Raw genomic sequence first — 24678 nt, 5'->3', positions numbered from 1 at the left:
TTTTCCATCTGATTAACTCATAACATAAATGCACACTTATTGTTGATTGCTGAAAGCATTAGGATAAGCTAAATTACCCTATCAAGAAGTTGACTACAAAATGTATTGATGTGAAGCACGAGAGGTACTTTGGCAATCTATGCTTCTGTCTCTTTCTGATGCTATAGGGTGTGGATGATTACCACGGGGTTATAGCATAATAAAATCTCAACATTGTTTCATTTACAGTTAATCTACAGTGCTGTGCTCCATTTCCAATCCACAAACAGAAAGTCCTCCTCGAGACCAAGCTCCTTTTATCATTCACATGGGCCATCACATCCAGCCAGCCAGAGGTACAGTACCATTGCTCTAGATGTGAGTCACCTATTGGCCAGACTCATTCCAGAGTTGTCCCTTCATTAGACCTGTAATGGTGTGATGGATAGTGGGAGAGAGAGAGGGTTTGACTTACGAGAGGCTGTTCTCCAGCCGCCCGCCAGTGGATCCAATGATCTCCCCCAGAGTGCAGAAAGTCTGACCCAGGAAGTCCTGGTGGAGAGAGCCTGGGGTCAGTCTTATGACCCGTCTGATCAGGGTTGCTGTCAATTCCATTTCAATTCATGAAGTAAACCAAATTCCAATTCCACATTTTCCTAATTGAAAAGCATAGAAGAGAATTGGAATTTTAGTTAGAATTTCAGTGTACTTCCTGAATTTAAATGGAATTAACCCCAACCATGTTTGTAACAGCAAGGCAGTTGACAGTAGTACAGGTACATGCAGTGCTTTCAGACGTAATACAGCCAGGACATCCCACATGCCAGATTGAAACCTAAGTTATTCAAAGTGGCTGAAGACATTGGGAGCCATTGTGACAATGAAAACTATACATTTTATAATCTGGACTTACAGATTGTTATCAAAAAGGTTAAAAGAACAAGTTCACTTGTTTTTTTAACCAAATCTCTATTTTCTATGTAAATAGAATCATATAGAGGTGTCCAGACACTTTTTCTGCAATTTCACTGAGAAACGTACCAGCGATATACTTCCTCTGGATCATTCTGCAGTATCGGGGCAGTGATAAAACATTAACAAAAGCTTCAAATATGTCCTTTTAGAAAGGGCAAACTCTCAGTGTAGTGATGCAGGTCTTTAGATGTTGTACACATTAAATTGTGTCATTCCGAACTTTATCCACAATGTTATATTCCATTTTGTTGGACTGGAGCGGTACTTTTTCGTGTGCGAGCATGTGCCTGCTTTCTCGTTCCTATTGTGCTGATAGAAAGCATGCGTATGCTCGTTGTGGATAAGGTTCGGTGTTTTTGGAGCCTTTGTTAATGTTTTATCACTCTCCCGATACTGCAGAACGAGCCTGAGGAAGTATATGGCTGGTACGTTTCTCACAACTAAGTGAAATCGCAAAAAGTGTCTGGACACTTCTATAACATGCCATATACATCAAAAATAGAGATTTGGTAAAAAAAAAAAAAAGCATACTTGTCCATTCAAATATTTATATATCAGGTGTATCCTCATAAACCCGATACATCTCGTTGTCCAAAGTGTTTTTTAACAAACTGCCATTTCAAGCTGGGGTTACATCTGCCCACACAACTCAGAGAAACAGATGGGGACATTGAGAAGCACAGACATGGCAAGGCACATAAAGACACTGGCACAAGGACAACAACAGAGCTCTGTGTGGGAGTTCTCTCACTGACACACTACATCAGGGTTCTCCAACCCTGTTCCAGGAGAGCTACCGTCCTGTAGGTTCACGCCAACCCTGTTCCTGAAGAGCTACCGCCCTGTAGGTTCACTCCAACCCTGTTCCTGAAGAGCTACCATCCTGTAGGTTCACTCCAACCCTGTTCCTGAAGAGCTACCGTCCTGTAGGTTCACTCCAACCCTGTTCCTGAAGAGCTACCGTCCTGTAGGTTCACTCCATCCCTGTTCCCGTAGAGCTACCGTCCTGTAGGTTCACTCCATCCCTGTTCCTGGAGAGCTACCGTCCTGTAGGTTTTCACTACAACCCTAATCTAGTGCACCTGATTCTAATAGTTAGCTGGCTGATAAACTGAATCAGCTTAGTTAAAACTAGGGTTGGATTGAAAAGCTACAGGACGGTAGCTCTCCAGGAACATGGTAGGATTGAAAAGCTACAGGACGGTTGGTAGCTCTCCAGGAACATGGTAGGTTTGAAAAGCTACAGGACGGTTGGTAGCTCTCCAGGAACATGGTAGGCTTGAAAAGCTACAGGACGGTTGGTTGCTCTCCAGGAACATGGTAGGATTGAAAAGATACAGGATGGTTGGTAGCTCTCCAGGAACATGGTAGGCTTGAAAAGATACAGGATGGTTGGTAGCTCTCCAGGAACATGGTAGGCTTGAAAAGCTACAGGACGGTTGGTAGCTCTCCAGGAACATGGTAGGCTTGAAAAGCTACAGGACGGTTGGTTGCTCTCCAGGAACATGGTAGGATTGAAAAGCTACAGGACGGTTGGTTGCTCTCCAGGAACATGGTAGGATTGAAAAGCTACAGGACGGTAGCGCTCCAGGAACATGGTAGGAGAGCCATGCACTACATTATTCTGTTTCAAAAAGCAACTAGCCTACTGTAGCTCTGGCTTTGAAGTCGTCTCTCAAAGTGCTTTACCTGAGCTTTTGATATAATGGGAATGGCTGAATGAGACTATGGTTGACATGTCTGCTTGGTTTTGAGCTGACGTTTGTCCTTGATTGGAACAAAAACAAAACGTCTTTACTAGGTGCATCAATACTAACCTTCTGCGCTCCCGTATTTTGTTGAGCACAAAGGGAATAGAACACAGTCAAAGGTCAAATCTAGAATATAATATTGTAGACTACTGTATTCATCCAAAGACAACAAGCTTCTTTCTGATAATTATCCTTCCTCTGTACTGTCAGGATTGGGTTACGATGGCATAATTAACAACATAACATTAACAACATGATGTGTTATATACTGTGATAGGAGACACTTACAAATTTGGAAATATTTGAACTTCTGGAGTCCACATTGTATCTGCAAGAAACCAAACATAGTTAGGTATAAATCACTCAAAATGACAAACTTTATCCGTGTGAATAGCCAGTGAGGTAGGGAAGAATGCCCTTCACTATCAGTTCAGGTATTGGATAAGTTTCATCCTTGTGAATTAAATGAGCAAATCTAATTATCTCTAAATGAACCTTGAATTTTACAGGGATGTTTCTGCAGGAGGGAGGAGGGATACAGGGTAGAAGGGTTGAGAATATACTCCTTGTTTACTAACATTAGTACATCCACTGACTGTTGGACTATACCACTGGCAGACTGTCTCTGGATCCTATTCACTGTGGATATGAAGCCAATCCTCCACCTCGGCTCAGGGCTGTGATGCTTGCTTAACCTTCCCCTTGGTCAAATTCAATAGCTCATTGGTTCAGAACATTTATTTTGGGAGTTTTCTGTCTGTTATGCTGGAGTAGACTGATTGATTATTTGCCATTTGTTAAAAATGAATATTGACCTTGTTAACACCTGAACCACACCGATCGTCTCTAAGAGCTTTGTCACAGTGCAGAATAACTGCACTTGATTCTTGATTGAATTTCCAGAGCATAAATAATAGCACCTGAAACAGTCGGAGCAAGAGCTCTACACAGTAATAGCTTGATAACAACCAATTTAAAGGGAATAATTCAATCTTTAGTTATTTAAAAAAAATTTTTTCGCAGTTCAATCATAGAATTCTGCAGTTGTATATAATCTGACTTTTAAAAGCAGACAGAACTGTTCATATTTTGAGTTTAGAAGAAAATTCATAATGAATAACAGAGTGCCCAACAAACCCTACTGCATATCACTGACTACATTAAAGGTATAATGCCACGTAACTGATCTTTATCTAGTATTGACCTGGAATAAGAGGTGGGGTGGCTGACCAGAATAACCAAGTGGATTTAGTGACAGCTACATGAAAAGGCTTGTTCTTCAGAAGTATTCACACCCCTTGACTTTTTCCACATTTTGTTGTGTTACAGCCTGAATTTAAAATTGATTATATTGAGATTTTGTGTCACTGGCCTACACACAATACCCCATAATGTCAAAGTGGAATTATGTTTTTCAAAATTCTTACACATTAATAAAAAATGAAAAGCTGAAATGTCTTCAGTCAATAAGTATTCAACCCCTTTGTTATGGCAAGCCTAAATAAGTTTAGGAGGTAAAAAAGTTGCATAATAAGCTGCATGTGTTTAAAATTATTTTGAATGACTACCTTGAATGGTCCCTCAGTCGAGCAGTGAATTTCAAACACAGATTCAACCACAAAGACCAGGGAGGTTTTCCGATCCCTTACAAAGAAGGGAAACTATTGATAGATGGGTAAAAATGAAATAAAAAGCAGATATTGAATGTCCCTTTGAGCATGGTGAAGTTATTAATTACACTTTGGATGGTGTATCAATACACCCAGTCACTACAAAGATACAGGCGTCCTTCCTAACTCAGTTGCCGGAGAGGAAGGACACCGCTCAGGGATTTCACCATTAAGCCAATAGTGACTTTAAAACAATTGCAGAGTTTAATGGCTGTGATAGAAAACTGAGGATGGATCAACAACATTGTAGTTACTCCACAATACTAACCTAATTGGCATAGTGAAAAGAAGGAAGCCTGTACAGAATAAAACATGCATCCTGTTTACAACATGGCACTAATGTAATACTGCAAAAGATGTGGCCAAGCAATTAACTGTTATGTTTGGGGCAAATCCAAGACAACACATTACTGACTACCACACTACATATTTTCAAGCATAATGTTATGGGTATGCTTGTAATTGTTAAGGACTGGGGAGTTTTTCAGGATAAAAAAAGAAACAGAATGGAGCTAAGCACAGAGACAATCCTAGAGGAAAACCTGGTTCAGTCTGCTTTCCACCAGACACTGGGAGAAGAATTCACCTTTCAGCAGGATAATAACCTAAAACACAAAGGCCAAATATACACTGGAGTTGCTTACCAAGATTACATTATGCAGGTTTCCACTGACCCAGGTTTATTCGACAAAAGCAATGTCGCAAAAAAAATAATTGCGACGTGTGTAATGGAAACGGCAGATAGGAGACATTTTCTAAAGATCAACACAAATAATTGTCAAACTTTATTTGCGACAAATTAGTTTCTGTGTTTCGAATAAGTGGTGATTGCCAAATACTTTTAAAGGTACGCCGGGCACGTGATGTCAGAAATCACATTGTATGATTTTTAAGTAATTAATTTGCATTTTATTGCTTGACATAAGTATTTGATCACCTACCAACCAGTAAGAATTCCAGCTCTCACAGACCTGTTAGTTTTTCAATCCCCCATGGGAATCGAACCCACAACCCTGGCGTTGCAAACGCCATGCTCTACCAACTGAGCTACATCTCTGCCGGCCATTCCCTCCCCTACCCTGGACAACGCTGTGCCAATTGTGCGCCAGCCCATGGGTCTCCAGGTCGCCTACGACAGAGCCTGGATTCAAACCAGAATCTCTAGTGGCACAGCTAGCACTGCGATGCAGTGCCTTAGACCACTGCGCCACTCGGGAGACAAGTGTCTTTATTGACACAAGACAGTTACATGGAAACTTTAACAGTAGTTATGTACAAAATGTTATTTTCTCCCCACATCCCTATGATACAAACGTCTAACAAGTAGCACAAATAGTTATTGAAAAAAAAACAAATTTTCGCAGTTCACCATAGAATTCTGCAGTTGTATATAATCTGACTTTTAAGAGCAGACAGAACTGTTCATATTTTTGAGTTTTGAAGAAAATTCATAATGAAAAACAGACTGCCCAAAAAACCCTACTGCATATCGGCAGTATGAAAATGTATGCAGTCACTAAACTGTAAGTCGCTCTGGATAAGAGCGTCTGCTAAATGACTAAAATGTCAATGTAAAATGTTGACTACATTAAAGGTATAATGGCACCCTAGCAGTCAATTGTCGCATCTATTTTCCATGCAAAATCTCTAAACGTCGACAAAAAAAATAAATGGACAAGTTAATGGAAACTATTGAATTGTCCTGAGTGGCCTAGTTAGTCTTGACTTGAAAATCGGCTTGAAAATATATGGCAAGACTTGAAAATGGCTGTCTAGCAATGATCAACAATCAACTTGACAGAGCTTGAAGAATTTTTAAAAGAATAATGTACAAATATTGTACAATCCAGGTGTGGAAAGCTCTTAGAGACTTACCCAGAAAGACTCACAGCTGTAATCGGTGCCAAAGGTGATTCTAACATGTGTGAATCCTTATGTAAATTAGATATTTCTGTATTTCATTTTCCATATATTTGCCAAAAATTCTAAAAACATGTTTTCACTTTGTCATTATGGGGTATTGTGTGTAGATGGGTGATTTGTTTTATCCATTTTGAATTCAGGCTGTATCACAAAAAAATTTGGAATAAGTCAAGGGGTATGAATACTTTCTGAAGGCATGTTTGGCCAGCCCCTCATCGTGGCTCCCACACTCTTCTGAGGGGAAAGGCCTACTCTGTGATCCGAAAGACTAACAAGGGAGCAAAGTAAATGCTTGAAACAGCTACTTATAAATTGGTCCTATGTATAAAAATAAAAGTTTATTTTTGGCTTTTAGCCTAGCAGTAGGTATTTCCAAGATGGCATGAGACAGAGATGTTGGTCACTTACACGTCAAAGCGGAGGTTCTGCCTCTCTTCAAAGAAGTAGTCCAGGAAAAACTTTCGCACAAAGTTTGGATTCAGTGTGTTGTCAATCACCTCTGTTCTGCCAAACTAAAACAGTAGCCAGGAAAAAGAAATACAGGTGACAGAGTGATACTCCATCTAACAGAACCTCTATGGAAACATCAACTCCATGATTGACAGGTGACAGAGTGATACTCCATTTAACAGAACCTCTATGGAAACATCAACTCCATGATTGATATCAGTAGGACCCATATGATAATCAATGACACAATGTCATTCTAATTCTAAGCATATCAAAGTTTAACATCACTAGCAATATTATCCCCATTCATTAACCGTAACATTGGGATCGACTCAAAAACAATGATCAGCAAAGCCGGAGTACTCTAAATGGAATGAACAGCACCGTGCCACAGCCATTACCATTACAGCCTGTGATGTGATCTACATCCTCAGTGAGTCACAATCACCACTGGGTTTAAACCAAGGGAGTGTAGTGTTCTAATGGCTGGCTCCTCAGACAGAACAGAACCACGGGAGTGAGAGTGTCTCAGTGATTCTGAACTCGTCTCAGCCGGCCGGCCCAGGGCTGGTGCTCCATCTGTATCTATCAGACACTAATCCCCATTGGGAAAAGGGCCTGGCTGGTATGCTCCAACAGCACAGAGTAATGAGCTATTGATCCCTGCACTGCCTCAATACCCGGCTCATGACCTTAGCGCCCAGCGCACATAATCCCAGCTATCAACTCTGTTCCTCCCAATCCATTATCCGGCCTGGGAGGGGAGATATTGGAACGCCTCCTACCTGGCATCCATCGACTACGGAACCATCCGTCATCACGAGACATGTTCTTTTTTGGGGTGGCGTTCTCTGACGTACGATTGGTTAATGGGTAGTGGAGGGTTGTGGGGAATGTTAGTGTATACAATATTGTTGTGTGAAGAAAATGCCCTAAAACTGCTGTGAAGTGACTGAAACTAAGAGGGTACAGCACAACACCATTTTACTTTTAGTTTACACCAACACTTAAGTGCGTATCATTTATCAACCCTTGTCTCAGTGTATGTGGTGGTGATCAGAAATAGAGAGATGTTGAGTGAGGGAATATGCTTTGGCTTGTGAGTCTTCACTCAATAAATGATGGAAATACACACCTACTCATTCCAGGTTTTTTCTTTTATTTATCTCTGCATGTGTAGTTCCTACCGTAAAGCATGGAGGAAGAGGTGTTATGGTGTGGGGATGCTTTGCTGGTGACACTGTCTGTGATTTATTTAGAATTCAAGGCACACTTAACCCGCATGGCTACCACAGCATTCAACAGCGACACACCATCCCATCTGGTTTGGGCTTAGTGGGACTGTCATTTGTTTTTCAACAGGACAATGACCCAGCACACCTCCAGGCTGTGTAAGGGCTATTTTACCAAGAAGGAGAGTGATGGAATGCTGCATCAGATGACCTGGCCTCCACAATCCCCCGACCTCAACCCAATTGAGATCGTTTGGCATGAGTCGGACAGCAGAGTGAAGGAAAAGCAGCCAACAAGTGCTCAGCATATGTGGGAACTCCTTCAAGACTGTTGGAAAAGCATTCCAGGTGAAGCTGGTTGTGAGAATGCCAAGAGTGTGCAAAGCTGTCATCAAGGCAAAGGGTGGCTATTTGAAGAATCTCAAATATAAAATATATTTTGATTTGTTTAACACATTTTTGGTTCCTACATGATTCAATGTGTTATGTCATAGTTTTGATGTCTTCACTATTATGCTACAATGTAGAAAATAGTAAAAATAAAGAAAAACCCTGGAATGAGTAGGTGTGTCCAAACGTTTGACTGGTACTGTAAGTCTGTAGGTAGTTGGTGATTGAAAGTTAACTCTACTGATTATAGAAAATATATATTTTATTGTCACATACACTGGATAGCTGCGGTGAAATGTGTTGTTTTACAGGGTCAGCCATAGTAGTACAGCGCCCCTGGAACAAATTAGGGTTAAGTGCCTTGCTCAAGAGCACATTGATTTTTCACCTTGTCAGCTCGGGTATTCGAACCAGCGGTTACTGGCCCAACACTAACCGCTCGGCTACCTGCCAACCTATAATTATTCTCTTTGATTAGCCCTGTCACTATGAAAAAGCAGAAGACGTCTTGCTGTAAGGTGATCGCCTCAGACTCATTTTTTAGTCAAGCAGTGTTGACTTGAATTATGAAATATATAAACAAACAAAAACCGTCAGCACCCTGTCAGAGATTAAATTGATTATGGGCTTTAGGATAAGGGTTTTCTCTCAGGAAAAAATGCAAGAAGAGGACATTCGAGAGAGAGAGAGAGAGAGAGAGAGAGAGAGAGAGAGAGAGAGAGAGAGAGCGATAGAGAGAGAGAGCGATAGCGATAGAGAGAGAGAGCGATAGCGATAGAGAGAGAGAGCGATAGCGAGAGAGAGAGAGAGCGATAGCGAGAGAGAGAGATAGCGAGAGAGAGAGAGAGCGATAGCGAGAGAGAGAGATAGCGAGAGAGAGATAGCGAGAGAGATAGATAGCGAGAGAGAGAGATAGCGAGAGATAGAGATAGCAAGAGAGAGAGATAGCGAGAGATAGCGATAGAGATAGCGAGAGATAGAGATAGAGATAGCGAGAGAGAGAGAAAGAGAGAGAGTGCAAGAGAGAGAGCGAGAGAGCTCTAGAGAACGACCGATATGGATTTTTTTTAGGGCCGATACCGATTTTTGGGAGTCAAGGAGGCCGATGGCTGATATTTTAGGCCGATATTCAATATCATTAAATTAGAAAATTTCAATGACAGAAATTCCTAGAGACAGCCATGTATGAATATAAAACATCTATTCAATGCAAATGGGTCCACGTAACGTCATGATTTGTGATCACGGATGCTTATGAAACTAGTATTTGTTTTAATTTTCCGTGATCAGGAAAGAAAGGACGCATCCCTAAACAACTCCGCTGCCAGGACGAAATTCGAAACGACTCAAATTGGCTAGTTCAGCTATCTGTCAAGAAATGGGCAGGTTGTAACTTGATCCTACTGCTATGATTGGATAGAGCGAGGCTGTAACTACGCTCCCTTTCACATATTCTAACATCTCTCTCCATCGCCCTTATCACTTACTGCTGTTTACTGCTACTATAAGAACTAGCTCAATGGCAATGGCGTTTGCTACCAAGCAATAAATGTGCATAATATCTAACAAGGAGAGTGAGGGTAGGAAATAAATATGAAACGACAATGCACGTTCAGTCTGAATGGTTTGAGAAGTGAGAAGGTGCACACAGACTGATCTACAGCTTTCTTGATCCATAAACATGTAAGAAGTTTCTTAAGTAGCTAAACCTATTGCCAACCTTTATTTAGGCATTTTAAAACACTTCCTTCGATCCCTATTATGACAATCATCTAATCCGACAATCAACTGTCAATTTACGTATACGACTGCGGTTGGTCAGATCAGCACACCAATAAATAGCTAATGTTACACTGCAAGTCAGATGGCTCGTTGCTGAAAATCTTGCATGTTCAAAATTATAACCAGCTAATGTTAGCTAGCTACGTTGACTATTAGCTTCTATCTGATATCTTAGCACCATGTTTATCTAGCCAGCTATCTAGCATAGTAGCTAATATAGCTAGCTAGCGAACACCAGATGAAAGGGTTAGTTATCGTAATCTTTGCTAACAGGTCACATATCTATCTGCTAGCTAGCATGCCCGGGCACGTAGACACAAGCCTTATTATTAGCGAATTAACTAAACTGATATCTGCAACAGGAGTTTGATTTTGGACACTGTGTCAATTAATCAATTTCTCAATACTGCACCTTTCTGTTTGAGAATGAGCTAGCTTGCTGCTGCTGATATTCCCAGCTAGACATTCCTCGGCATTGTGCAGTGCTCATGGCTTAGGTGGTGAGTGGCGGCTGGCATAGCAGCAGTTTTGCTATGTAGAGGGACTATCGGCTAAGCCGATAGAGAAGGGCCGATAGCCGATAGACTAGAAAAGGACAATATCGGCCCGATATATCGGCTAGGCCGATTATCAGTCGTTCTCTAAAAGAGAGAGCGAGAGAGATAGAGACAGAAAGAGATAGAGAGAGGTCCCCCATCAGCCATGCTGTGGGTGTGAATATTTAATGAGCCCCTCTAGAGCTGTAGACCTCTGGGGAACTTTGGCTCATCTTGTTCACTCCTATCACTACATAAACCTATTTTATTCTGTCTTGTTCACTCTCTCACTACCTGAACCTATGTATCTTATCCTGTCTTGTTCACTCTCAGTTGAATCATCTATCTATCTCTCTCTCTCTCTCTCTCTCTCTATATATATATTGTGACGTCACGAGAGGCTACACAGCTTTCAGCGGGATTGCTCAAGTAGTGCAAGGAGACAAGGTTCAAACAAAACAAGGATTTTATTATAGGTCTTGGGAAATTAACGAAAATATAACAAAATTCTGTTCTCTTGTGGCTCTTTAAGGGTTAACAGTTCAGGGATGTCTCTTCCACATCCCAAATCATAATTCTCACTCGCTCAGATAACTTTTCCCCAGCCTTACTGTAGTCCACGTTGCAGCTAGTGGCCAACCCAGCAAAAAGTCCTTCCAAATGTCTCTCACGTATTTCCACAGGTGCATATATCCAAAGGTGAGTATTTCCCAAAGGTAAGTATCTCCAAATCCTTATATTCCTCATGGAAGTGGACGTGCAGCACTCTTGTCCTCCAGAGAGCCCAGGTTGGAGACTGTGTCTCTTCACCCCCACACCTTCAGCTCATCAGCTCCTCATTTGTTTCAGCTGCGTGGGAAGATTGGCCATAGAGGGGTGGAGTTCCCGACCATACCAGCAGATGGAGCCATAGCTGTCTGGGTTTGCAGCCACCTCAGGGGGATGTAACGTCCCTCCAGGACACAGCCTCTCGTGACATCACACATCCCCCTCCTCGGGACCGACGTCCTCGTCGGGGTAAAGGCAGCGAAGAAGGCATCACGCCGGGAGAGGGCGTCCCGCATTGCCGTGGTGCTTGCCAGACTGCTCTCTCTTCAACTCCTCCAACTCTAGGACCAGGGACTCAGCCTCCTGTTGTCTCTCCTTGAGTTTCTTACTGAACGATCAGCCTTGGTTTTAGCAGAGTTTAGCTTCTGTTGAGCAGCTTTCAGTTCCTTCTCTCTCTCTGCCTCCGCATTCTTCATCTTGTTCTCCAACCCCTTGTACTTCTCCTCTGCCTTCTTCTGGACCTCCTTACTACTGCGCAGGGTCTCCTCACACTCCTCGATGGTCCTGCGCAGCCTCTCCAGCTCCTCCTGTTGCTTAGGGAAGGAGCTCTGTTGGAGTTTAGCCTGGAGGATATCTAACTCTTCTGTCTTCATGTCTAACTGTTGCTTTAACAAACGATACCTCTCAGCGGTCCCCTTCAGACCAGACAGTTCTTTGTCCAGATTCTGTAGCTCCGTCTCTGTGTCGGTCTGAACACCTGCCATCCCTATCAGAGCCCGGGGCGGGAGTGAGTAACTCGGAGGATTGCACCGGAGCCTTCCCAGGATGAGTCTTGCCTCTCCGTTTCCGAGGTACTCGGGGTTATCCTCTCCTGAGACTCTCCCAGAGTGGGTAAAAGGCTGGGCAGTCTCGTCCAATTAGGACAGGGACGGGGAGGGAATCAACCACCCCCGCCGTCGTGTGTATGGTTCCCCGTGTGCTGGTCATTGTAAGTTCAGTAATGGGGTATTCTCTGGTGTCCCCATGGACACAGGAAACTGGGAGGACTTTCCCCGGGGGTCAGACACGTTGGGCCCACCAAATCCTTACGCACCAGGGTGGCCCGGCTACCAGAATCCAGTAAGGCCTCCACATCATGGTGATTCACAGTTACCGGGCAGGTGGGGGGTCGATCTGGGCCGCCATCTACGACTCCCAAGAGCGAGGCAAAACGGTGTGTGGGTGCTGAGCTGGAGGACTCCGCAGTGGGCATAGGTTCATCGGCTGGTTTCCCACACTGCCAGGAGATATGTCCCATCTCCCCACACCGGTAACACTGTCGAAGTTTCCCCCCCCTGGTGTACTCTTCTTGGACCCGCCTGGTTTCTGGCTCCCCCTGGAGCTGGGATAAGTCCTGACGGGCTGGGTTAGAGACCTTGGGGTCCTTTGGACGGGTTCTTCCCATTTGTGGTGGGGCCGCCCTCCTGGGGTCTTTTCGGGAAGCATTCAGCATCTCCGCTGTGGCCTGGTACTTTTCCACAGCTTCCACGGTCAGATCAGCCGTGGTCAAGGCCTGTTGACTGATGAACCGTTTTGCCTCATAAGGCAGGGCGCGTAGGTAACGATCCACCACAACGGCCTCCACCACCGCCGCTGCTGTATTCCTCTGCGGATCCAGCCATTTCCTTGCGATTCGGACAAGTTCATGCATCTGCGCCCGAGGAGGTTGGTCTGGTTGGAAGGTCCAACTGTGAAAGCGCTGGGCCATACCAAACTTTGTGAGTCCATATCTGCTGAGGATCTCAGACTTCAGGGCATCATAGTCAGTAACCTGGTCAGGGCCCAGGTCCCGGACAGCATTCAGCGCTTCCCCGGTTAGAAAGGGGGCTATCAGACCAACCCACTGTTGCTTGGGCCAGGCTTCCCTAGTGGCCGTGGCCTCAAATGCATGCAGGTATGCCTCAATGTCATCGGTAGCTCCCATCTTAGATATAAAGTCACTTGCCTTTATTGGGCGGGTATTTGGGACAACCCTCTGTCTCTGCAACTGCAATTCCTCTGCCTTCAGAAGGTTGGCTTTCTTTTGCTCCTCCAAGAGAGCCACGTTTGCTTGCATCTGGGCTTGCTGGCCAGCAACAAGGGCTTTCAATATGTCCTCCATTTCAGTCGGGCGGGGGAGCCTACGGCCAACTTGGAAAACTGGGTGATCAAACCTTCGGTATCCTCCTCCGACATGCACTATTAACGCTTGAGCGTACCCGTATTCTCCACCATCTGTGACGTCACGAGAGGCTACACAGCTTTCAGCGGGATTGCTCAAGTAGTGCAAGGAGACAAGGTTCAAACAAAACAAGGATTTTATTATAGGTCTTGGGAAATTAACGAAAATATAACAAAATTCTGTTCTCTTGTGGCTCTTTAAGGGTTAACAGTTCAGGGATGTCTCTTCCACATCCCAAATCATAATTCTCACTCGCTCAGATAACTTTTCCCCAGCCTTACTGTAGTCCACGTTGCAGCTAGTGGCCAACCCAGCAAAAAAGTCCTTCCAAATGTCTCTCACGTATTTCCACAGGTGCATATATCCAAAGGTGAGTATTTCCCAAAGGTAAGTATCTCCAAATCCTTATATTCCTCATGGAAGTGGACGTGCAGCACTCTTGTCCTCCAGAGAGCCCAGGTTGGAGACTGTGTCTCTTCACCCCCACACCTTCAGCTCATCAGCTCCTCATTTGTTTCAGCTGCGTGGGAAGATTGGCCATAGAGGGGTGGAGTTCCCGACCATACCAGCAGATGGAGCCATAGCTGTCTGGGTTTGCAGCCACCTCAGGGGGATGTAACGTCCCTCCAGGACACAGCCTCTCGTGACATCACACATCCCCTCCTCGGGACCGACGTCCTCGTCGGTAAAGGCAGCGAAGAAGGCATCACGCCGGGAGAGGGCGTCCGCATTGCCGTGGTGCTTGCCAGACTGCTCTCTCTTCAACTCCTCCAACTCTAGGACCAGGGACTCAGCCTCCTGTTGTCTCTCCTTGAGTTTCTTACTGAACGCATCAGCCTTGGTTTTAGCAGAGTTTAGCTTCTGTTGAGCAGCTTTCAGTTCCCTTCTCTCTCTCTGCCTCCGCATTCTTCATCTTGTTCTCCAACCCCTTGTACTTCTCCTCTGCCTTCTTCTGGACCTCCTTACTACTGCGCAGGGTCTCCCTCACACTCCTCGATGGTCCTGCGCAGCCTCTCCAGCTCCTCCTGTTGCTTAGGGAAGGAGCTCTGTTGGAGTTTAGCCTGGAGGATATCTAACTCTTCTGTCTTCATGTCTAACTGTTGCTTTAACAAACGATACCTCTCAGCGGTCCCCTTCAGACCAGACAGTTCTTTGTCCAGATTCTGTAGCTCCGTCTCTGTGTCGGTCTGAACACCTGCCATCCCTATCAGAGCCCGGGCGGGAGTGAGTAACTCGGAGGATTGCACCGGAGCCTTCCCAGGATGAGTCTTGCCTCTCCGTTTCCGAGGTACTCGGGTTATCCTCTCCTGAGACTCTCTCCAGAGTGGGTAAAAGGCTGGGCAGTCTCGTCCCAATTAGGACAGGGACGGGGAGGGAATCAACCACCCCCGCCGTCGTGTGTATGGTTCCCCGTGTGCTGGTCATTGTAAGTTCAGTAATGGGGTATTCTCTGGTGTCCCCATGGACACAGGAAACTGGGAGGACTTTCCCCGGGGTCAGACACGTTGGGCCCACCAAATCCTTACGCACCAGGGTGGCCCGGCTACCAGAATCCAGTAAGGCCTCCACATCATGGTGATTCACAGTTACCGGGCAGGTGGGGGGTCGATCTGGGCCGCCATCTACGACTCCCAAGAGCGAGGCAAAACGGTGTGTGGGTGCTGAGCTGGAGGACTCCGCAGTGGGCATAGGTTCATCGGCTGGTTTCCCACACTGCCAGGAGATATGTCCCATCTCCCCACACCGGTAACACTGTCGAAGTTTCCCTCCTGGTGTACTCTTCTTGGACCCGCCTGGTTTCTGGCTCCCCCTGGAGCTGGGATAAGTCCTGACGTGGCTGGGTTAGAGACCTTGGGGTCCTTTGGACGGGTTCTTCCCATTTGTGGTGGGGCCGCCTCCTGGGGTCTTTTCGGGAAGCATTCAGCATCTCCGCTGTGGCCTGGTACTTTTCCACAGCTTCCACGGTCAGATCAGCCGTGGTCAAGGCCTGTTGACTGATGAACCGTTTTTGCCTCATAAGGCAGGGCGCGTAGGTAACGATCCACCACAACGGCCTCCACCACCGCCGCTGCTGTATTCCTCTGCGGATCCAGCCATTTCCTTGCGATTCGGACAAGTTCATGCATCTGCGCCCGAGGAGGTTGGTCTGGTTGGAAGGTCCAACTGTGAAAGCGCTGGGCCATACCAAACTTTGTGAGTCCATATCTGCTGAGGATCTCAGACTTCAGGGCATCATAGTCAGTAACCTGGTCAGGGCCCAGGTCCCGGACAGCATTCAGCGCTTCCCCGGTTAGAAAGGGGGCTATCAGACCAACCCACTGTTGCTTGGGCCAGGCTTCCCTAGTGGCCGTGGCCTCAAATGCATGCAGGTATGCCTCAATGTCATCGGTAGCTCCCATCTTAGATATAAAGTCACTTGCCTTTATTGGGCGGGTATTTTGGACAACCCTCTGTCTCTGCAACTGCAATTCCTCTGCCTTCAGAAGGTTGGCTTTCTTTTGCTCCTCCAAGAGAGCCACGTTTGCTTGCATCTGGGCTTGCTGGCCAGCAACAAGGGCTTTCAATATGTCCTCCATTTCAGTCGGGCGGGGAGCCTACGGCCAACTTGGAAAACTGGGTGATCAAACCTTCGGTATCCTCCTCCGACATGCACTATTAACGCTTGAGCGTACCCCGTATTCTCCACCATCTGTGACGTCACGAGAGGCTACACAGCTTTCAGCGGGATTGCTCAAGTAGTGCAAGGAGACAAGGTTCAAACAAAACAAGGATTTTATTATAGGTCTTGGGAAATTAACGAAAATATAACAAAATTCTGTTCTCTTGTGGCTCTTTAAGGGTTAACAGTTCAGGGATGTCTCTTCCACATCCCAAATCATAATTCTCACTCGCTCAGATAACTTTTCCCCAGCCTTACTGTAGTCCACGTTGCAGCTAGTGGCCAACCCAGCAAAAAGTCCTTCCAAATGTCTCTCACGTATTTCCACAGGTGCATATATCCAAAGGTGAGTATTTCCCAAAGGTAAGTATCTCCAAATCCTTATATTCCTCATGGAAGTGGACGTGCAGCACTCTTGTCCTCCAGAGAGCCCAGGTTGGAGACTGTGTCTCTTCACCCCCCCCACCTTCAGCTCATCAGCTCCTCATTTGTTTCAGCTGCGTGGGAAGATTGGCCATAGAGGGGTGGAGTTCCCGACCATACCAGCAGATGGAGCCATAGCTGTCTGGGTTTGCAGCCACCTCAGGGGGATGTAACGTCCCTCCAGGACACAGCCTCTCGTGACATCACAATATATATATATATATATATATATATATATATATATATATATATATATATATATATATATATATATATATATATATATATATATATATATATATATATATATATATATATATATATATATATATATATATATATATATATATATATATATATATATCTATATCTCTATATATATATATCTCTATATCTCTATATATATATATATATATATATATATATATCTCTATATCTATATATCTCTATATCTCTATATCTCTATATCTCTCTCTCTATATATATATAGTGCATTCGGAAAGTATTCAGACTCCTTGACTTTTCCACATTTTGTTATGTTACAGCTTCATTCTAAAATGGTTTAAATAAATAAAAATCCTCATCAATCTACACACAATACCCCATAATGACAAAGTGAAAACAGGTTTTTAGACATTTTTGCAAATTTATAAAAACTAAAAAACAGAAATACCTTATTTACATAAGTATTCAGAGATTCGATATTGAGCTCAGGTGCATCCTGTTTCCATTGATCATCCTTGAGATGAATCTACAACTTGATTGGACTGATTCCACCTGTGGTAAATTAAATTGATTGTACATGATTTGGAAAGGCACACACCTGTCTATATAAGGTCCCACAGTTGACAGTGCATGTCAGAGCGAAAACCAAGCCATGAGGTTGAAGAAATTGTCCGTAGAGCTACGAGACAGGATTGTATCGAGGCACAGATCTGGGGAAGGGTACCAAAAAAATTCTGCAGCATTGAAGGTCCCCAAGAACACAGTGGCCTCCATCATTCTGATGAAACCAAGATTGACTCTTTGGCCTGAATGCCAAGCGTCACGTCTGGAGGAAACCTGGCACCATCCCTACGGTGAAGCATGGTGGTGGCAGCATCATGTTGTGGGGATGTTTTTCAGCGGCAGGGACTGAGAGACTAGTCAGGATCGAGGGAAAGATGAACGGAGCAAAGTACAGAGAGATCCTTGATGAAAACCTGCTCCAGCGCGCTCAGGGCATCAGACTGGGGCAAAGGTTCACAGAGTTTGAGAGGATCTGTAGAGAAGAATGGGATTAACTCCCCAAATACAGGTGTGCTAAGCTTGTAGCGTCATACCCAAGAAGACTCAAGGCTGTAATCGCTGCCAAAGGTGCTTCAACAAAGTACTGAGTAAAGGGTCTGAATACTTATGTAAATGTCATATTTCAGTTTTTAATTTTTTATAAATTTGCAAAACTGTTTTGCTTTGTCATTATGGGGTATTGTGTGTAGATTAATGAGGGGGGAAAACAATTTAATCAATTTTAGAATAAGGCTGTAACGTAACAAAATGTGGAAAAAGTCAAAGGGTCTGAATACTTTCCGAATGCACTGTATATATATATATTTTTTTGTGCTATTCGAACGGTTATTAAGGTGACCGCGGTCATTTGGCTGGCCAATAACTGTCATCCAAAATTCCATGACCGTCACAGCCCTAATTTCAGTGTCAGTGGATCAGCTCCAAAAATCAAGATGATGATGGAACAACATGAGTCTCAGTCTGGAAGGTTCTTACGTTTCCCCCAAATAGTATGAATAAGTACCTTCAACAGAACAGTGAGTCAAGACGGAAATGAAAAAAGCTGAAAATATAAATAAAATTTTCAACTCACCTCCCTCCACTCTTTTGTGCCGATACCCTGCACATACAGCACAACCACTGCAGAGAAACAAAACAGAGAAGAAAGAAGGCCATAGAACTTGAGAACATGTGGCCAGTCTTCAACAGACTAAAACCACAATAATAATACATTGCATTTGTAGAACGCTTTTCATTCACAGACAAAAATCACAGAGCTCTCTACATTGTGAGCAACCATTAAAATAAAAAACCTTTAAAAAGGGTCAAAACACTGAAACTAATAGAGAAAACATTTCTCTAATAAGCATTTTCGAGAAGAAACACTTGTTGATTCAGTTCAGGTTGGTCAAACGTTGCCACAGCCATTTAAAAACAGCCTATCAGCGGTTGAATGTTGGGCATTAGCAGTAACGTACTTCACTCTGGCTAGGAACATTGAGATAACAGCATCGGGGCAAGTGTCCGGGCACCTTGACAACATTACTGCATTGGAAGTTGATGCTCATGGTAGATCTAAAATACTAACACGAGGAATAAAATAAAATACACAAGAATGGAGCTACAGTTGAAGTCAGAAGTTTACATACACCTTAGCCAAATACATTTAAACTCAGTTTTTCACAATTCCTGACATTTAATCCTAGTAAAAAACCTAGTCTTAGGTCAGTTAGGATCACCACTTTATTTTAAGAATGTGAAATGTCAGAATAATAGGAGAGAGAGAATGATTTATTTCAGCTTTTATTTATTTCATCACATTCCCAGTGGGTCAGAAGTTTACATACACTCAATTAGTATTTGTTAGCATTGCCTTTACATTTTTTTACTTGGGTCAAATGTTTCAGGTAGCCTTCCACAAGCTTCCCACAATAAGTTGGGTGAATTTTGGCCCATTCCTCCTGACAGAGCTGGTGTAACTGAGTCAGGTTTGTAGGCCTCCTTGCTCGCACACGCTTTTTCATGTCTGCCCACACATTTTCTATAGGCTTGAGGTCAGGGCTTTGTGATGGCCACTCCAATACCTTGACAACAACCTTGACAACGGCTTGCAAGCTACCCCCTTTTTCCTCCAAACATAACAATGGTCATTATGGCCAAACTGTTCTATTTTTGTTTCTTCAGACCAGAGGACATTGTACATTTTGGAGAAATGTCCTCTGGTCTGATGAAACAAAATAGAACAGTTTGGCCATAATGACCATCGTTATCTTTGGAGGAAAAAGGGGGTAGCTTGCAAGCCGAAGAACACCATCCCAACCGTGAAGCACGGGGGTGGCAGCATCATGCTGTGGGGGTGCTTTGCTGCAGGAAGGGACTGGTGCACTTCACAAAATAGATGGCATCATGAGGAAGGAAAATTATGTGGATATATTGAAGCAACATCTCAATTAATCAGTCAGGAAGTTAAAGCTTGGTCGCAAATGGGTCTTCCAAATGGACAATGACCCCAAGCATTATGATAGAGTGAATTATAAGTGAAATCATCTGTCTGTAAACAATTGTTGGAAAAATTACTTGTACAATGTAGATGTCCTAACCGACTTGCCAAAACTATAGTTTGTTAACAAGAAATGTGTGGAGTGGTTGAAAAACCAGTTATAATGATTCCAACCTAAGTGTTTGTAAACTTCCGACTTCAACTGTACAGTGGGGGAAAAAAGTATTTAGTCAGCCACCAATTGTGCAAGTTCTCCCACTTAAAAAGATGAGGCCTGTAATTTTCATCATAGGTACACGTCATCTATGACAGACAAAATGAGAAAAAAATGCCAGAAAATCACATTGCAGGATTTTTATTGAATTTATTTGCAAATTATGGTGGAAAATAAGTATTTGGTCAATAACTAAAGTTTCTCAATACTTTGTTATATACCCTTTGTTGGCAATGACACAGGTCAAACGTTTTCTGTAAGTCTTCACAAGGTTTTCACACACTGTTGCTTGTATTTTGGCCCATTCCTCCATGCAGATCTCCTCTAGAGCAGTGATGTTTTGGGGCTGTCGCTGGGCAACACGGACTTTCAACTCCCTCCAAATATTTTCTATGGGGTTGTCACACCCTGGCTCTGGGACTCTATATGTTGAGCCAGGGTGTGTTCATTCTGTTGTGTTTATTTCTATGTTGGCTAGAGTGACTCCCAATCAGAGGCAACGAGTGTCAGCTGTCGTTGGTTGTCTCTGATTGGGAGCCATATTTAAACTGTCTGTTTTCCCTTTGTGTTTGGGGGTTCTTGTTCCGTGTTGGTCATTGTTACCGTGGACTTCACGAGTTGTTTCTTGTTTTGTTTATTGTTGTCTATTATCACTAAAGATAATAAAGTTTAAACATGTTCGTTCATCACCTTGGTCTATTCCCTACGACAATCGTGACAGAAAAACCCACCAAGTAAGGACCAAGCAGCGTGTCCCGGGGCAGAACTTGGACTGGACATGGGAGGAAGCGCCGGGAGAGGTCCTGGCGAAAGAGGAGCAGCGGCGTCAGCAGTGTCAACGTCGGACAGGCGAGAGGCAACCCCAGAAATTTTTTAGGGGGGGGCACACGGCATGGACGACGGGGCTGACGGAGGCAGAAAAGGGGCGGATTCAGAAGGCCACCAGGTTACGGGTACACCGCCCTGTACGTCCTGTGCGGATGCCTCACACAGAGTGTGTGAGGGTAGGCATTCAGCCAGGACGGGTTGTGGCCGCTCTTCACTCCAGGTCCCCTATCCGTCTCCACAGCCCGGTTCGGCCTGTCCCTGCTCCACGCACCAAGCCTACGGGGTGCGTCGCCAGCCCAGTCCGGCCTGTCCCTGCTCCACGCACCAAGTATACGGTGCGCGTCGCCAGCCCGGCCCGGCCTGTTCCTGCCACTCGCACCAAGTCTACGGTGCGCGTCGCCAGCCCGGCCCGGCCTGTCCCTGTTCCACGCACCAAGTCTACGGTGCGCGTCGCCAGCCCGGCCCGGCCTGTTCCTGCCACTCGCACCAAGTCTACGGTGCGCGTCGCCAGCCCGGCCCGGCCTGTTCCTGCCACTCGCACCAAGTATACGGTGCACGTCACCAGCCCGGCCCGGCCTGTTCCTGCCACTCGCACTAAGCCAGGGGTGCGAGACGTCAGCCTGGTAAGGCCCGTTCCTCCTCCTCGCACCAAGCCAGGGGTGCGAGACGTCAGCCTGGTAAGGCCCGTTCCTCCTCCTCGCACCAAGCCAGGGGTGCGAGTCGTCAGCCTGGTAAGGCCCGTTCCTCCTCCACGCACCAGGCCAGGGGTGCGAGTCGTTCAGCCTGGTAAGGCCCGTTCCTCCTCCACGCACCAGGCCAGGGGGTGCGCGTCGTCAGCCTGGTAAGGCCCGTTCCTCCTCCACGCACTAAGCCCGGGGTGCGCGTCGTCAGTCCAGCACAACCCGTGCCTGGGCCACCGGTGCCTGGGAAGGTACCGGTCAACTGCTCCACTATGGAGCTGAAGCTAACCGCTCCTGCTAAGTCCAGTTCAGCTCCAGCCAGCGGGGCCAGACTGGACCAGGGGCGCTATGGGGGGTTTATTGGAGGGTGGGTGGCAAGACCGGAGCCAGAACCGCCGCCGAGGAGGTATGCCCACCCAGCCCTCCCCTGTTTTGTTCAAGTTGAGGCGCGGTCGCAGTCCGCGCCTTTAGGGGGGGGGGGGTACTGTCACACCCTGGCTCTGGGACTCTATATGTTGAGCCAGGGTGTGTTCATTCTGTTGTGTTTATTTCTATGTTGGTTAGAGTTACTTCCAATCAGAGGCAACGAGTGTCAGCTGTCGTTGGTTGTCTCTGTTTGGGAGCCATATTTAAACTGTCTGTTTTCCCTTTGTGTTTGTGGGTTTTTGTTCCGTGTTGGTCATTGTTACCGGGGACTTCACGAGTCGTTTCTTGTTTTGGTGTCTATTATCACTAAAGATAATAAAGTATAAACATGTTCGTTCATCACGCTGCGCCTTGGTCTATTCCTTACGACGATCGTGACAGGGGTTGAGATCTGGAGACTGGCTAGGCCACTCCAGGATCTTGAAATGCTTCTTACGAAGCCACTCCTTCGTTGCCCGGGCGGTGTGTTTGGGATCATTGTCATGCTGAAAGACCCAGCCACGTTTCATCATCAATGCCCTTGCTGATGGAAGGAGGTTTTCACTCAAAATCTCACGATACATGGCCCCATTCATTCTTTCCTTTACACGGATCAGTCGTCCTGGTCCCTTTGCAGAAAAACAGCCCCAAAGCATGATGTTTCCACCCCCATGCTTCACAGTAGGTATGGTGTTCTTTGGATGCAACTCAGCATTCTTTGTCCTCCAAACACGACGAGTTTTTACCAAAAAGTTCTATTTTGGTTTCATCTGACCATATGACATTCTCCCAATCCTCTTCTGGATCATCCAAATGCACTCTAGCAAACTTCAGACGGGCCTGGACATGTACTGGCTTAAGCAGGGGGACACGTCTGGCACTGCAGGATTTGAGTCCCTGGCGGCGTAGTGTGTTACTGATGGTAGGCTTTGTTACTTTGGTCCCAGCTCTCTGCAGGTCATTCACTAGGTCCCCCCGTGTGGTTCTGGGATTTTTGCTCACCATTCTTGTGATCATTTTGACCCCACGGGGTGAGATCTTGCGTGGAGGCCCAGATCGAGGGAGATTATCAGTGGTCTTGTATGTCTTCCATTTCCTAATAATTGCTCCCACAGTTGATTTCTTCAAACCAAGGTGCTTACCTATTGCAGATTCAGTCTTCCCAGCCTGGTGCAGGTCTACAATTTTGTTTCTGGTGTCCTTTGACAGCTCTTTGGTCTTGGCCATAGTGGAGTTTGGAGTGTGACTGTTTGAGGTTGTGGAAAGGTGTCTTTTATACTGATAACAAGTTCAAACAGGTGCCATTAATACAGGTAACGAGTGGAGGACAGAGGAGCCCCTTAAAGAAGAAGTTACAGGTCTGTGAGAGCCAGAAATCTTGCTTGTTTGTAGGTGACCAAATTCTTATTTTCCACCATAATTTGCAAATAAATTCATTAAAAATCCTACAATGTGATTTTCTGGAGAAAAAAAATCTCAATTTGTCTGTCATAGTTGACGTGTACCTATGATGAAAATTACAGGCCTCTCTCATCTTTTTAAGTGGGAGAACTTGCACAATTGGTGGCTGACTAAATACTTTTTTCCCCCACTGTATATACAGAGAGTACCAGATCAATGTGCAGAGGTATCAGGTATTTGAGGTAGATATGTACATAAAGTTAGGGTAAAGTGACTAGGCATCAGGATAGATAACAGTAATGTATTTGACGTAGATATGTACATGAAGGCAGGGTAAAGTGACTAGGCATCAGAACAGATAATAATAAGGTATTTGATGTAGATATGTATATGAAGGCAGGGTAAAGTGACTAGGCATCAGGATAGATAATAATAAGGTATTTGAGGTAGATATGTATATGAAGGCAGGGTAAAGTGTCTAGGCATCAGGATAGATAATAATAAGGTATTTGATGTAGATATGTATATGAAGGCAGGGTAAAGTGACTAGGCATCAGAACAGATAATAATAAGGTATTTGATGTAGATATGTATATGAAGGCAGGGTAAAGTGACTAGGCATCAGGATAGATAATAATAAGGTATTTGAGGTAGATATGTACATGAAGGCAGGGTAAAGTGACTAGGCATCAGGATAGATAATAATAAGGTATTTGAGGTAGATATGTATATGAAGGCAGGGTAAAGTGACTAGGCATCAGAACAGATAATAATAAGGTATTTGAGGTAGATATGTATATGAAGGCAGGGTAAAGTGACTAGGCATCAGGATAGATAATAATAAGGTATTTGAGGTAGATATGTATATGAAGGCAGGGTAAAGTGACTAGGCATCAGGATAGATAATAATACGGTATTTGAGGTAGATATGTATATGAAGGCAGGGTAAAGTGACTAGGCATCAGGATAGATAATAATAAGGTATTTGAGGTAGATATGTACATGAAGGCAGGGTAAAGTGACTAGGCATCAGGATAGATAATAATAAGGTATTTGAAGTAGATATGTACATGAAGGCAGGGTAAAGTGACTAGGCATCAGGATAGATAACAATAAGGTATTTGGGGTAGATATGTATATGAAG

The 24678-nt window shown here is 44.8% G+C and overlaps 1 protein-coding gene across 2 annotated transcripts in view; it reads right to left on the bottom strand.

Moving 5' to 3' along the window:
* LOC121537383 (copine-9-like) overlaps positions 1–24678 on the bottom strand; it is a 109110-nt gene that overhangs the window by 68105 nt on the left and 16327 nt on the right. For both annotated transcript variants that reach the window (XM_045206900.1, XM_041845023.2), the window contains exons 3-6: positions 18600–18646; positions 6707–6810; positions 2994–3033; positions 455–531 (exon numbers count right to left, since the gene is read on the bottom strand). In XM_045206900.1, coding sequence (XP_045062835.1) covers positions 455–531; positions 2994–3033; positions 6707–6810; positions 18600–18646 — 268 coding nt within the window. The remainder of the gene's footprint in view (positions 1–454; positions 532–2993; positions 3034–6706; positions 6811–18599; positions 18647–24678) is intronic.

The sequence above is a fragment of the Coregonus clupeaformis genome, chromosome 24 (assembly GCF_020615455.1).
Source record: "Coregonus clupeaformis isolate EN_2021a chromosome 24, ASM2061545v1, whole genome shotgun sequence".
Lineage (NCBI taxonomy): Eukaryota > Metazoa > Chordata > Actinopteri > Salmoniformes > Salmonidae > Coregonus > Coregonus clupeaformis.
Note: the sequence above shows the minus strand (reverse complement) of the source record. Positions and strands in the feature narration are given on the sequence as shown.